At 42.7% G+C, this 15,485-nt stretch overlaps 1 protein-coding gene across 1 annotated transcript in view; it reads left to right on the top strand.

Moving 5' to 3' along the window:
- Positions 1–561: 561 nt before the first annotated feature.
- The window catches only part of DPP6 (dipeptidyl peptidase like 6), a 544,817-nt gene continuing 529,893 nt past the window's right edge, over positions 562–15,485 (top strand). The window contains exon 1 of the mRNA XM_063415978.1: positions 562–864. Within this exon, the coding sequence (XP_063272048.1) occupies positions 808–864 (57 nt within the window). The 5' untranslated portion in view covers positions 562–807. The remainder of the gene's footprint in view (positions 865–15,485) is intronic.

Here is a 15,485-nt window from a genome sequence, read left to right as displayed (position 1 = left end):
ATGGATATTTTATGTTTGTTTGTTTATTTTAAAAACCCCCAAACTTAAAGCACCATGTTTTAAACAGCAAAGCAGAGTTGCTTGTGCAGCTCTTATTTCACTAAAACGAAAAAAGTCAATACTTAACTCTAGCACACCTGGAAAATGAATCGGTCAAAGCAGTAAGACCCAAATCCTTCAGCTTGGTGGTAAGAAAACATCTGCCCAGCATTTCCTTCTCTCTAAAGAGCTGGACCCGAGCAGGTCAAACCCCAGCTCTGCGGGAACCCTTGGCATCCTTAACGCGATTTCCCGCTGCCCACGCCGGGGCTGGCGGATTAAATGAACTGATGCCGAAGGAGTGAGCGGTGCCGGGGGCGAGGCCGGGCCCGGGACCGCGGGGTGGGGAGGGGAGCCGGGTCAGCCCTGTCACCCTGCCACCCCTGCCACCCCTGCCACCCTGCCACCCCTGCCACCGCTGCCACCGCTGCCAGCCCCTCCAGCCCTCCCCCGGCGGCCTCGGAGGGCGGGGGGCGGGCAGAGCCGGGCTCGCCTCGCCTCTGCTTTGGAGGGCGGGGGAGGGAGGAAAGCGGTGCCGGGGCCGGGGGGGTGTTTCGGGTTTTGTTTTGGAGCCGGGAAGCCGGGAGCGCCGCCAGCGCGCAGCCCCCGCGGACGGGGGCAGAGTGGCGGGGTGACAATCCCGGAGCGCGGTGACAATCCCGGTGTGAGGTGACAATCCCGGCGCGGGCACAGCCCGTCCTGCCCTGCCTGCTGCCAGCCCCGCTCCGCCGCTGCCCGGGGAGCCGTGCCCGGACCCAACTTTCCAGCATGAACCAGACGGCCGGGGTGAGCAACCACGTCCGCTGCTCCGGCAAGGGCTCCAAGGTAAGAAAGAGCGGCCGGGGTTTGCTCCGCGGGCAGCGGGGCTGGCTGGGCTGGCTGGGGATGCTCCGTCCCCGGCTCCCTGTCCCCAAACCCACAGCTGAGAGCGGGTCCCCCTGCCCTCCCCGCTCGCCCAGCACTTGGCGAAGTTCAGCATCCCTGCCCGGCTGCCGCCGCCTCCCCGCGGGGTGCTGGGCAGGGGTGTCTCGGGATGGAGCTCGGGGTGGCTCGGGATGGAGCTCGGGGTGGCTCAGGATGGAGTTCGGGGTGGCTCAGGATGGAGCTCGGGGTGGCTCAGGATGGAGTTCGGGGTGGCTCTCCGTCCCTCCAAGCAGCGGTGACACCCCGGTGTTGGACCGGGCGCTCAGGGTGCCGCGGCCTCTCAGCATCCAGTGCTGGGGCGGTCAGAACTCGTGCACCTGCTCCAAACGGGATAAAACGCTTGGAAGGTAAGGGTTTGTGGTGGAGTGAGACGTGGGATCGGGTACAGCTTTATCCCCTGCTTTTACTTCTTGCCACGGTGTGTTTGCATATAGCCAGCGTTAAGAATAACTGAGATAAAATGCGTTGTTGTGCACCCTGCTGAATTCAGTAGAAATGTAACTGGGTGCTCGTACCTGATCCAGGTCAAGTTTGCATTAACCTTTTTTAGGAGGTGATGAACATAGCCCTTACATCTACACAAGTGCTTTATATTGCAGAGTATCAGTGCTGTAAAGTCAGATGCATTTGCCCTCTTACAGACAATTCTGCTGATGTTGTTCTTCTGCAACTCTTTGAAGTATTTCTCTGTGTTTATGTTTCTCTGTTATGGTGGACACGCTACCCTCCCCAAAATTTCACGTGCTTTTGGGGCTAGTATTTGGTAGAGAGATATGATTCTGTATTATCTAATGGGATGCACTTCAAAGAAGTGCAAAATTTGTATTTCACCAGACATGGTGCTGTGTTAACTTCTTTTTTTTATATTTTTTTAAATTTTATTTTTTTAAATTTTACCTCAATACTGGTGTCCTGTTCCATCCTCTAGACTTGGTGTTGTGATGTTGTTTGAGATGCTGCTGGTGCTGTGCTCACCTGGTTGCACACTTCATGTCTAGTGAGTGCAGACCTGACCCTACAAACTCTTAGGCACACAGATTTACTTTATACCTCCCCTTCTGTGAAGTGAATACAATTGTTCCTCCTTTTCTCATACAGTCTTTTTAGGATTAAGCCCACTAATCATAGGGCTATGTGAGTATTAAAAGATGCAACAAGATGAGGGCTGTGGAAGTAAACAGACAGATTAGATGAGTCTGCTGAAATTATTTACTTAGCTCCATGACTAATCATATATTTGAAGTTGAACCTGTACCTAAGCTCTTTGCATAATTCAAGGGCCCTAAATAAAATGTCCTCTGGATCTTGCCTGTAACTTTAATGTTGGGCCTCCTTCCTTTGCACTTTCTGGTTTTCTTTGAGTTTTGGGTTGAACAGCTAAGGTTATTGCATATCAGTAATAATTTATTGCATCAAGCTGCTGACCTAATACTTTAATGCAGAAGAAAGAGATGGGGCTCAAATGCATATATTCTTAGCACATGATAATTGATACATTTTTATTTGCCTTGAAGGTATTTTTGTCTCATTTTCAAATGCTGTAGGATCTGAATCTATTTTCCATTAGAAATAAATACTTTTTTTTTTTTTCAAGTCATAAGACTGAAATGATTGATGATTTCAGGACTTAATTAAAACACGGAAAGCTCCATGCATGACTGATTTAGTTTCAAGGAAACCTTGCAGAGTTCAGAAATGAGAGTTTATCAAATGGGGCTGAAAAATCAAGTAACTGATCAGTAAGAGGTCTCTGATGGAGTAAGCAAGAGGCAGAACAGCCAAGTTTTTTGTGACTCTGACTTCTAAGACATTTGTCTGGGTTTTTTTTCTGAACAACAAACAAAACCTCACTAAAAAATAAGAAAACAGAACCACAAACAGGATTTATCTGACTTTCCTAATCTCCTAACTTTTGAACTCGCAGCCAATTTTAACCAAAATTGACAGAATAAGAGTAATGTTGTGTCAGCTTGCTACAAATATCACAAAAATCAATTGCTTAAAACAGAAGGATTATTCAATACCTCAGTAAAGGAAGAAGCAGGGAGAAATCTGTCCCACCTCATCCCAACACCTCAGTCAGCACATGGCTGTTGTTACAACAGAGCCTGTCCTTTGCCCATCACAGACAAAGATTGGGAGGGAATGGGAGAAAGGAAAAAGCACAGAAGGAACTTCCAGAACTGGAAGTTTATGGAGGCAAAGAGGCAGCTGTGGATGAGGGCTGGGGTCTTCCCAAGGGGGGTGGTGTGTTGAGCAAATAATTAGTCATAAATCACTCTGTTGTCACAGCTGATGAAATAACCTGTTAGGGTTTTTTTTTCATCCCCCAAAAAAGTTGTTGTGTCAACTCAGTGAGGTAAGGTCACTCTTCTTCCTGGCTTCTCCTGAGCTTCCCTCTTGCTGGGCAATGGGCACTTAGACTTCACATTTCTTTTACGAGATTTACAGCTTTGCCCAGTTGTGGTGAGCAAGGGAGGTAGCATTTCAAGGGAGGGATACAATTAAAGCCCATAAGTAGATAGGCTTGATTGTAATTCCAAACTCTAGTAATGCATGCCCACTAAAAGGCGTATATATTTTTAACTTTTCTATGTAATGTTTTTTAGCTGTTCCTAACCAAGAGCTAGAAGCTCTAAGCCACTTGTGAGTGCTATTGAAAGACTGATTTATTGTCTAGAGAGAACTATTTTTGAGAAATAGTTTGTGTACATACAGCTTCTAATGCTCTTTTTTCCTGCCTATGACTAATCCTTTTGCCTTTCCTAAGATAATTTGTGGGAGGAAAGCAAGAGGATTCACCCCAACGCTGTAATGAGAAGCAATGTCACAGGAAGATTTCTGATGTGTTGGGGTGGTGAGCACCCGAGTCTCTCTTGTGTGGGCTGGGAGCAGGCTTTAACTCTGCCTAAGGAAGTGCACTTTACTGCAAAGTCACTCAGATCCTGCCAGAAGAATCTGGGGGTCAGTTCCAAGCTGTCACATTTCACCAGATTTCTTGAAGCAATTAATGAGGGCTAAGTCCATATGGGGATTTGGGCTTTTTCAACACTGCATGTTGCAGCTCCTGCAGTCAGCAGTCCAAAGCCCAACACCAACCAATAAATGACACAGAAATTGTCTTGAATTTAGCTTCTTTTCTTAAATTAATACCAAGGAAGATGCTGTGAGAAGGCTTTTTTTTTTTTTTTATGTTGGGACTCACAAATTCATCTGTCTTCAGGGAGGAAAATCTACAGAAATCAATTTCTTTCCTCATCTCAGGAAGATCCCCATCCTCAGCTAGTGAGAAAGGAGGTGTCCTGTGGATCAGGATTTGTGGGTCTGGTGTCCCTCTAAATGTTCATGAGGATTCAGAGATCCACCATCCTTCTGGGGACTGTCGTACCCTGTCTCCTGACATGCTGCTCCACAGCAGGAGCCCTCCCATCTCTCCTTTTGGAGAGGGGCAGAGCAGGAGTTCAGGGCTGTTCCTTGGAGTGGGTAAGATGGAAACTCACAGTGTCTCCTGAGGACAGGGGGATGCCCTGTCTCTTTATTTTGGATGAAAATGCCTTTAGCCAAACCATTGGCTGACAGGCACAATTTGGAGGGCACGGTCTAAACCCCCAGCTCTGTACAGCAACCTCAGCAGTACCTTAGGACATGTTTGCACAACCCTGCTGCTGTTCAGTCTCTTCTGACTTCTCCCTGACTGTATTTTTGAACAATTGCAGCTGTTTTAGCTGGTTTGTGTGGAGCTCAGTCGTGGATACGGTCAGTGCACATCTTCTGGATCGGGTCACCCGAATCTGATTCCTGCTGTCCTGTGAGATGTCAGCCCAGCTCCTTTGCCATCCTCATAATGCAGCTTGTGGCACCACTGATGAATACTCAAACTGATTATGTGTTTGGAGGGTAGATTATGTGTTTATTAGGCATTTATATCTTCATTTTGTGCAGCAAAGCTTTAACCTTTTCCTCATTCCAATCCTGTTTTGTGGGTGGGAGACAAGTGTTTTCCTGCCTCAACAGCAGTGAGGAGAGTCCCTGTATGGTAAAATGAAAAAAAAGTTGCATTGAACCTGAGAAAATGGGGCTTGTTTCCATCATTTTGGAAATGGATTTTGTTGGTGTCAACACATCACATTTTGGATTGTAGCAAATACTAAAAAAACACCTTTCCTCTCTCCAGCATTAATTATGTAAGCATTAAAAAAAGCTTGGTGAAACAAAGTTAGGACATCCTCCTGAGTAACCATAACCTCACTTTTAATCAGCAATAATGAATGTTCAGGAATAACAGCAAATCATTTGGACAGGTTTTTTTTTCTTTTCTTTTAAAGGAGAAACAATTGTCCTAATTAGCAGTATTGGTATGTAAGAATGTAGGTATGAAAACAACTCAGTGCAGTAATGTAAGGTGTTTGTTAAAGCAAAGCACATCCAATTAAGCTGAACTGTAATTGCAGTTATGATTGTACCCCTGCTTGTTCTCTCTCATTGTTTTGAAAAGAACAAATTTAACCTCTAAGAAATACAAACTGCTGATGTAGGGTGCTCTGGCTGCCCTGATCTAGAGGGACAGTACAACATTCATACAGCTGGGGGCAAGAAGTCCATAATATCATTTTAACAGATTATGAGGGAGTTTGTTTTTATAGTTTATTCCTCAAACGATTAATAAGAGATTATTGCATCTACACTGGGTAAATCTAATTATCTTCTCTTTTACATGAGCTATTACCCTCACAAGAATTCCACTGATTTCAATTGAATTACTGCTTATTTATGTTGGTTTAATTGCAGAGAGATTCAATACCTCCAAAGTTATGGAAGCAATAGAGGCACAGCATTTCTAGGGCTCTTGGATGCAGAAAATTAAGATAAGGAAGCTGTGCTGGCTCCTCTGTACTCTTGCTAAAGCAGAAACAAGTTCAGCTTTACGTGCACATTGTATTTTACTGTGACTGCTAAGTTACCCTCCAGGAGCACAGCTGAGCAGTGTATTTTTGAGTTCCCTAATTTTAATGCTCCAGTGGGAATGCAAGGTCGAATTCCACACCTACTAAGTATAAAAGCAGGACTCGATGTAGCTGCCAGGGCCTTAAAACATGATCAGTCAGCTGTCTCCAAAATCCAGCCTTACTCAGAGGGCAGTCCCCTGGAAATTACACTTCCATCTAAAACCATCAACCTTTCAGAGTAGTCTGATACAGCATTGCTTGAGAGAAACAAAGATCAGTGCCCCATCCTGCTGGGTGCTGTGACCCCACACAGACAGAAATGGTTTGGTCTTCAGTGTGTTTATGGTTTAAGTGGACAATAAGAAGCAAAAATCTGGAGAAGGGTTTTGCAGGCAGTGAAGTGTCAGGAGTAAAGCACCAAAAAAATTCAGATTAGGAAGAGATGATAGACTAAAAGTTGAGCTTTTTCTGCCACCAAAAATAAGGAAATGCTAATAATTGTCCATTTAAGAGCCAGCAGGCTCACCAGCATGTACTCCCCAAATTCCACCAGTATATCCCTCTACATGAAGCATGTTATCCCTTGCCCAGGGTAAGTGTCAGCAGGAAAAACCTGTGAGCAAAGGAGAGAAAGAAAACTGTACACTTGAGTCCTCTGTCCATCAGGGATCCAGATATTAGTTTGACTCCTGAAGGAGCAAGGTTTCATTTTGCACAAACAGTGGAACAGTGTAATGTTGATTTAGGTCTTTCCCCTGTACCAATTTGTGAAGATCCTCTATCTTCATCCTTTGGGAGGAACTTTCACAAAGCTGCAGAGGCAAAACCCATCAAAACTTCAAGTGATAAACTCTAAATCAAGAAGACGTGCCAAGGAACTTAAAGGAAAGTGTTTGAAACTGGTTTTTATTATGTTCTCTGACTTTCTTGTAAACTGTAAGTTTCAGTGGACACTGTCTGGCACAGGTGCAGAATTTAGCGAGAGAAATTCTGCTTGTGTTGATGTAAATGGAAAGATCATTTTAGAAACTTCTACGGCCTTAAGTAATGCAGCCCTAAGGATTTTAGGAGTAACAGCTGTGGGAACTTCTTGATTTGATCCTGCTATTATTTCAGACAGTGAAATCTGCTCTCTCTATAATTCTACCTGTAAACCTGATGGCTTTTGGCAGTTAATTCCAGCAGTGTTCCCTGGAGCGCTTCCTGCGACTGTCGGAGTGTCAGCTGTCTCGTGAAAGTGCCCCTAACAGGGAATTTGCCAAGAAGAACGATGTGGGTCAGGACCAGAAATTTCAGTGGCAGGCTCAAACACCCCTTTGAAGGATGGGAAGACAAAGGGAGATGGCCAGGCTGATGCTGTGAATGTCCTGAGTGATCAAAAAACCTCCTGGCAGGGGTTGTGCTTTCCCTGACTGGAGGGAATCCAACCACAGGATGCAACCTGAGGAACAGCAGGCTCCTCCAGCCCTGGTGTTGATGGAGCATCCTGTCTAGGATACTTTGGGTGATGGGGAACAAAAGGATCTGTGGTTTTTGTAGACTTGAGCAAATAGGCACCAGCAAGGGTGTGCTTTGCCTACAACAGCTGTTATTTTAGGGGCTGGAGAAAGATTGTTCCTCCCCCATGAAATATTTGCCTGGAGCGTTATGGAAGAGCTGTGTGGAGCTCCAGGGGTTTCCAGCAGTGCGTGGGATTTCGTGCTCTGTGTTCCCTGCAGTGTCCTCAGGCACAGGAAGCCCTGAGCCCTGGATCTGAATGAGTTCTGGGCATCAGCAGTGACAGAACCATCCCTGGTTATTTGTGGGTGCTGCTCTGCTGCTGTTTTTCATCTTCAATGAGAGCTGAACACACCATAAAATTTTATTGGGTGTTTATGCTAACAAAATTAACTAACAGTTGGTGCTTTAAAAATGCAGCCAGAGCTCTGAGCACTATGACTGGGAATCTGCAATGGCTTTTTAACTGGTGTAGGACAGAGCAAATGTGTGAGTGCCAATGTCATTTCACAGCAAACCACTTTATATTAACTTTTTATTGACCAGAACTGATTAATTGAAATTTCCAAAATAAATCTTAGCACGATATGTGCTTAAACAAAATCAGATTTTAAGACATTAGGTAGCTGGAAGCTCTGTCAAGATTGTGGGGTTAATTTATAATACCAAGACTAATGGGCTGATAATCAAAATAAATTAGCTTAGCCACTTCAATACTTCAATGCTTAAATCAGATCATAGGAAGAAGATTTATTTTAGCATTTTGGTTATTGTGTTTCCCAATAAAATAGATATAATATCATGCTGTGAATGCTGTATGGATTACTTGAGGCCACAATTTCAATGGGAGTACAAAGGACCTCTAGGCTACAGAAAAAAAAAAAGAAAAGGGATTATCTTCAGACTCAATTTCTTGCTCAGTAGAATGTATTTGGCTTATTTCTATATCAGCACTGTTAAATAAACCTTAACACTTAGGAAAGTGATTTGGTTTAATTCATTTATTTATTTAGTGCTTTTCTTTATTTTCATGCAGTTTGCATGAGCATAGTCTGCAGAGCTTGATGTTTATGATGTTTGCATTATACCGGGGAGTTTTGTGCTGGTTTTAAAATAAGCAGATTGATATGTTGGGATTTTGTTTTATTTTATTTTTGTCAGTGAAATAGTTTGATTATCAGATAGCACTGATTTACCATTTTTTTATCCAGGTATAGTCAAGGATGATTTGCGTTTCATGGCCTTTACATAAATAAAGTTTGGCTGAAACACTTGAGGGAAATGTCTTGATTCATGCATTAAGCCCTGAGTTACATTGGGATAACTCCTGAGTGGTTTAGGCTTTGCATTTTCACATTGCTAAGTTATCATAAGTGGTAGCTGATTTTCAAAGACAGACATTGCTGCCATCCAGAAAAACTTCTCTAACCTGCTTTTAACCTGCCAGTGCAGGCACAGTCTTGGGGATGTGATGTGAACTCACAGAAGTCAGCAGCAGTTCCACCTCACTGAGACTGGGACTGAAGTTCTGCCCATGCTTCAGTTTTTTAGTGAAAGTAAGGATGAGCACTTCACGTGCATGGTCTGTGAGCTCTTTGGTGGAGGAGGACAACTTTGTAATCCACTATATGGTGTTCCCATCTTTATTTTCGGCTTTGTATCTCTGCTTAAAATCTGAGGATTTTACAAATTTTGGTGCCATTCATTCCTTGGCATGAAGTAAAAAGGTAGAGGAGGGACAGAGATAGAGTTGTTTGCACAGGTCCTGTTCCATGTCATCCAAACCTTGCTCCAAATGACAGCCTTGGAGGGAAGTGTACCCAAAAGTGAGAGTTGTGTTGCAGCTATGGAGCATGTGGAGGATAAGCAGGGACCACATCAATTTTTCAGCAAACTTGAAAGGCAGGCTGTTAAAATTATAAAACCTTGGATAATTTAAACAGAGAGCATGCACAGCTCTCCTAGGTGTCATGTCTTCAACTAGGGAGAATAAAACACACAAAGTCAGGGCTTGTCCTTCGTGAGAGCCCCAGGGAGAACCTTGGGCTCTGACAAAAGTGGTGGCCATTGGGCCCCTCTCAGCTCTGCTGGCAAATTGAAAAAGGGCAGGACATCAACATTTTGAAATCAGCTGATTTTCTTATTTGCAGGTGGCATCTAAAGTCTGAATGATAGGAAGAAGCTGAAATTATGGCAGACAGATGTGTGCTGTTGGTAATTTACTGCTACTCAGGACAGCAGATACACTATACAATTTCTTTTTCTTATGTACTAGTTTATGCTTCTAGGCTCTTCTTTTTTTTTTTTTTTTTTTTTTTTTTTTTTTTTTTTTTTTAACTTTTTTTGGACTTCTTTTTGGACTTTCCCTTAGCATCCCAGCCATCCTATTGTTTGCAGATTTTTAGTGCAGTTTTATATTCAAGTCTGATTTTGCCAGATAATGACCTCACACAGAGCCTTTGCCACTGCTTTAACTACCTCTCCTAAGTGGAGGATCAGAGAGTTTTTCACAGGTTACAAGTCCAGGAAAAGGCCAGCAGCAGGGGCTAACATCAGTGTTATTTCTATTGCAGCACTCCATAGGAATGCTAGTTGAATATTGGGATTCAATTGAACAAGAGGCTCTCTAGGTAGATAGCAAAATACTGCTTCCTACATCAAAGAACTTAGATTTTAAATTTGCTCACTGCTTTATGGTCATCCCTCAAGCTTTGGACTTTATTCTTCCCTTTCTGTTCTTGGTGCTTAGCTGTGATATCTGTGTGTGAGCTCACTGATGCTCATGGGGCTGCCCTAGCACTGGTTATCATCTCTCAGGGCTGGAGCCCACTGGGAGCAGGCAGTGAAACCCCTTTCCCTGGTCACTTATCCTCTTGCCTGACCACCCATTTCACAATTAATCAGCCAGCAGAGGCCACTGATGTTTTTTAGTCTTTTGCAGCAGTTTTAGCCACTCTTTATTCTCAGAGATCTCTCCTCCAGCAGGTCAGGACTGTTCTTCAATTTCCCAGGTCCTGATCTCTGCATGCTCTGTGCCTTCACATTTCCAGACTGGTTCCAAATTGAATCACTTGAGTTATCTCGATATTGTTAGAATTCCCTAAGGCTGAAGTGGTATTACAGAACATACCTGTGCCCTGTCTGTATCTTTCACTCTCTCATTTATGGTTCATTCCTGCTTCCTTCCTATGCCTGCTGTGCTCCTACTGCTTTGGGTGGGTTTTTTAATGGCAGGGGAGGGAGCTGAATACTCCACTTTACAAAGAAGTTAATTTACTTTCAGTGAATAAAACCAGCTAGTTTTCCTTTACATGAATTGATAAGGGAAATTTGTCTGTATTTTTTGTTGCTAATCTGTGTTTATTTTTGCCTGTACAGGGCATTTGTAGCACAAAAAATAAACTGCCTTGATGGTTTGTCTAGCTCAGGGGCACTAAAGGGCTGATTTGGACTGAAACAAAAATATCTTTATTGGGCCAGAGAAAAGGCAGTGGTGGCTCTCATGGAAGTAGTTCCAGCTGCCATTCAGAAGCTGCATCAAGAATTTCTAGCCATGCATGACCGCAGTGGAAGTGATGAAGGTATTAGCTAAGGAAGGAGGGAGGAAAGAAGTTGTTTATGAACCCTCAAACTCTTTAGTCTTGGCAGGAATTTGTTGTTGGGGTTTTTTCTCTTATATCCTTTTTTTTTTTTTTTTTAAGAAAACTTCGGTGCTTTTTATGATTTTAATGGAAAATGATCAATGCTGTGCACCATCACAGCATTATAAGAAAAATGCTAAAACTTTCTTTGACAGCAGAATATTGTAAGGGTCCTCCAACAGTTGGCTTTCCTCATGTACTTTCCTGATGTAACTTCATTATATTTTGCAACATATATTTTTTACCAGAGAAATTCTGATTGGCAGCTGATGTGGTCTAACTGAATGAGAGGGAGATTGTCCTGGTTTTCTTTAAGAACAGGAAAGAAATTAATGTCTGACTTCCAGTAATGCCAGCAGAAGCAGCATCCCTAAATCTCTTGTGTGCTGATTGAAGAATTGTCTCTAAAGCTTTTCCAGTGTAAAAGTTTATTGAGGAATCAGTAATGAAGAATGATAGTTCCTGGTACTTAAAGTTTTAGTCATTGTACAAAAATGAGGCCTATAGCACTTTAAATTATAGTTTGTAGAGACATTATCACAAATTACTTATTCTTTCTTGAAAGATCCTTTCTTATTTCATTGTCAGCATTTGTTAGATTTGGATTTTGATATGGACATCATTCAGGGAAAAAAAATCAATATTTCATTCAATGGAAGTTGTCACTTTTATTTTTGGAAATAGAAATTAAAGAGTTAGGAAAAGGGAGCAAATTTCACTATGGTCCTACCATTGCCATTTCCAGACTTAGTCACTTAATTAAGATTGTAACAGCATTCATATGAACACTGACTGTATTTACCTGAGAAGCAGCTGTACTTTGCAGAGACTGAAATGCACAGATGTACCCAAACACTGCAATAAAGCAATAAAATATATGTTTACATTGTGTGGTAGAAAAGGTGTCTACTGTCCCACGTGTCTTTTGAAAGCCAGCAAGCCTGGTCCTGTCAACAGCACCATGGAGTCCAGGTGACAGTGTTTGCTAAAAAAGAGATATTTTTTGATGAGTGAGAAGGGTGCACTGGACCATCACTGGAGGGACACTGCCTTTCTGATGTGTGAATATGAACAAATCTTCACATTCTGGCTCTGTGTCTCTGTGTGCTGTAACAGCACCTCTAAGCACCACCACAACAGCTTTACTGAGTGTGAGATTCCATGGGCTTTTCAAGACTTCCAATTTCATTTAATAAAACAAAAACAAAACCAAAAAACCAACAACAACAACCAAACTTTTTTTAAAAAAACTAACAAGTTTATAGCCAGTATTGCTGCAGAGGTGACAAATGCCAAAGTGCTCCAAGGGTGTTGACTTCAATGATTCCTCAGAAAGACTGACATTCCCTCTCTGCACTAATTGGAAAACCAGTGTAAGGTGATCCTTGAAGAACAGAATTCAGTTTAGGATCACAGCACCAATATTTAGACATTTATTTCTGCTCACATGTAACTTAGGAGCAGGATATTTCTGCACTAGTGGTGTGTGAGACGTGCCATGTATCCTTCCAGCTGCTGTTCCACAGGGACATGAAGGTACCACGGGTCTTGTGCTGTGCCTGCCAGCACCAACAGCGTGTCTTGGAGATACTGGGACATCTCAAATGATGCTAGATATTCTCATTTGGATCTCATTTGCCAGTTGGACAGGCAATACTTAAGCTCCCATTACAGTCAGCGAGACTTAGTGGTGTTTAAGGAGTGATGAACCTCTCTGCAAGGTTGCTGTGGGCTGGCTGCTCCCTGACTTGCTGCTTATATTCCATTGATTTCCTCTGACTAGATCCCTGTTGGCTCTAATAGGAGTTTAGACACCTGGTACTCATATAAACCCCTGAATGTAGACATCCTAATCTCAAATTGCATCCCTCTTGTAGCTTCAGCCTCGTCTGCTGTGTTACCAGTTGTCAGTGTGGGTAAGAAAAGCTAGGAAGAATTACAGTAATAAATCCTTGCCTGCCATTTTCCAAGAGCCAGGACATTTCTTGTGTGTCCAGATGGATGGCTGAATACCAGAGTGTAATCAGCAAAGCTGAGAGTGATTTATCTATAAAAATACAAGGCACAGAAGTGAGAGCTTGGGGAAAAAAGACCGGGTCTATTTTCCTAAAATTCAGGTTTTAGAAAAACTTTGTTTATTCTGATCAGGGTAATTGTGGCAGCAGACTTAGACTGATGTCTGCATTTCAATCTTGATGAATCCTTGGAGAGGCACCCTGTTGCCTGGAACAACAGAAAAAGGATGCTCATGTGAATTTGAAGATACCAGTTCTCTTCAAACAGGCAAATAAGGGTTGCAAAAATGCTGATATCAGTGCACAGAAGATTTATGAATCTCTGTGTGGAGCAGAAGGCAGATGTAGATAAAGCAGGAAAGGTTAAGTCATGCTTTGCCAGAAATTGTGAGCATGATACGAATGTTGGTGTCTCTGACTGCTGGTCCCTTTGGGAACCTTCACAAACACTAGCCAGTCACTTGTTACTCAGGCCATGACTGATTTTGTAGATTTTGCTCTAAACAAATTTATTAATAATGAGATCTTGTGTTGAAAAATACACTGCTTTCTGTTCGTTATTATGGTTTTTTTGTGTGTGTGTGTTTTGTTTTGTTTTGTTTTGTTTTGTTTTTTCAAAAAAAAAAAAATTGCCTTCCCCTTACTGCCCCAAGAACTAAAGATGGGGTATTTACTGGGGTATTTACTTCAGTGTCCAAAGCCAAGGCTCATTCTCCACTCCCTAAGGTGGGTTCAATGCCACCAGCATGGTGACATTTCCCTCAGGCCTCCTGTCACAACCTCAGTGGGCTTAATTCAGCACAGGGATGATGGTAAAGAAAAACCAGGCAGTGTCAGTGCTGCCAACAGCTCTTGTTATTCCCACAATCTTAGCACTGGTAAATCTTAGCATTTAATTCTACCCTGGTTCTTTAATATTTAGGAAAGAAGATATAAAATATTTAGACCTCTAAAGGTCTAAATAGAGAGAGGCAAATGTCAGGAAGGTTATTTTGGGGGAAATACAGTTGTTTTAGTTGGTTTTTTTTTCCTGGTGGGTAGCTCTGGCATGTTTCATTTAGAGGGTTTTTTACTTTAGTTGTGCTTTTTAAAGAAGATATATTCTTCTATTACAAAATAACTTTATGGCCAAGTGACAGAAAAACTTGTAAAAATCTGTGGGGAAAACATCAACTCCTAAGGGAAAACATGCACATATTAGAAAGTAATTTTCAAAACTCTACTAGAACTAAGTGAACTATGTTTTAAATGCATTGTCTGCAGAAGGGAGGAGATAAGGAGTGAAAGAGTGACAGTCATGAGCTGGGATATGTCTGTGGGCTCCACTGCTGTAATGTTTTTAGCTCCTCAAGCCTCTGTTGACATTTGCTACAGATAACTACTGATTGCTGTAGATTGGATTGAATTGCATTAGATTGGTATTACTCCAGTTTTACACACAGTGGAACTGAGAAACAGGGACAGCAGGGACTGGATTTTGAAAAATGTTTTTCACTTTTGTGTTTAAACATGACATTTGGTAGTCCTTGCACAATTGTCCTCTGGTACATGGGAGGTGGGAGCTCTTTGTAGGGTCTCTTTTTTCCAGCTACCACCTCTCTGGGCAATCTGTACCAGTGCCTCACCATGCTCACAGTAAAGAATTTATTTCAAATATGTAACCTGAATCTGCCTTCTTTCAGTTTAAAGACACTACCACTTATCCTATCACTACATGCCCTTGCAAGAAAAGCTCCTCTACAACTTTTCTGTAGGCTCCCTTTAGGCACCAGGAGGTGCCCAGAGCTCCTGAGGTATAAATACAGGATACTCCTAATTGTTTATTATTTGTAAGGTAAAAGCCTGGAAAGGGGATTTTCTGGGATCTCCTGTTTCATCTGCTCAGTTCTGATAACTTTCTGCATGACATGCCTGTGATATGAATAAACACACAAATCCTTCACTTGGCTGAGAGCAAAACTCCTCTGTGACATTTAATTAGCCTCAATTTGCAAAGCTCTGAAGAGAATGCCCTGAGAATCTCCCTTCTTTGCTTTATTCCCATGTTTGCTGCATGCAGAGAGCAGGAGCAGGGGCTGTGCAGTGACCTGAGGGTTTTAAGCCATGATTGTTTTGCTGCATGCTGCTTGGTACCTTTGCACAGAGGATCTGCATTCCCAGCACTATTTATGGGTGGGGAAGCAGAAATGCCTCTCTCGAGTGGAGCTTTGAGGTCTCCTCACTCAAAACCTGGTTTTTGTTCATTTGGACTCATACATGCTGTGCCAGTCACTCAAGTGCTCTGCTGCTCCTTAAAATGCTTTGATCATGACATTTTGGCAAGTTTTTTCTATTTGTAACATCCCTGCTTTCCCATTTCCTTCATGACATGAAGGAAAAAGGGCAGTGGAAGTTTTTGGAATACATGCATACTTAATTTTCTG

Source organism: Prinia subflava, chromosome 1, assembly GCF_021018805.1.
Source record: "Prinia subflava isolate CZ2003 ecotype Zambia chromosome 1, Cam_Psub_1.2, whole genome shotgun sequence".
NCBI classification, from domain to species: Eukaryota; Metazoa; Chordata; class Aves; order Passeriformes; family Cisticolidae; genus Prinia; species Prinia subflava.
Note: the sequence above shows the minus strand (reverse complement) of the source record. Positions and strands in the feature narration are given on the sequence as shown.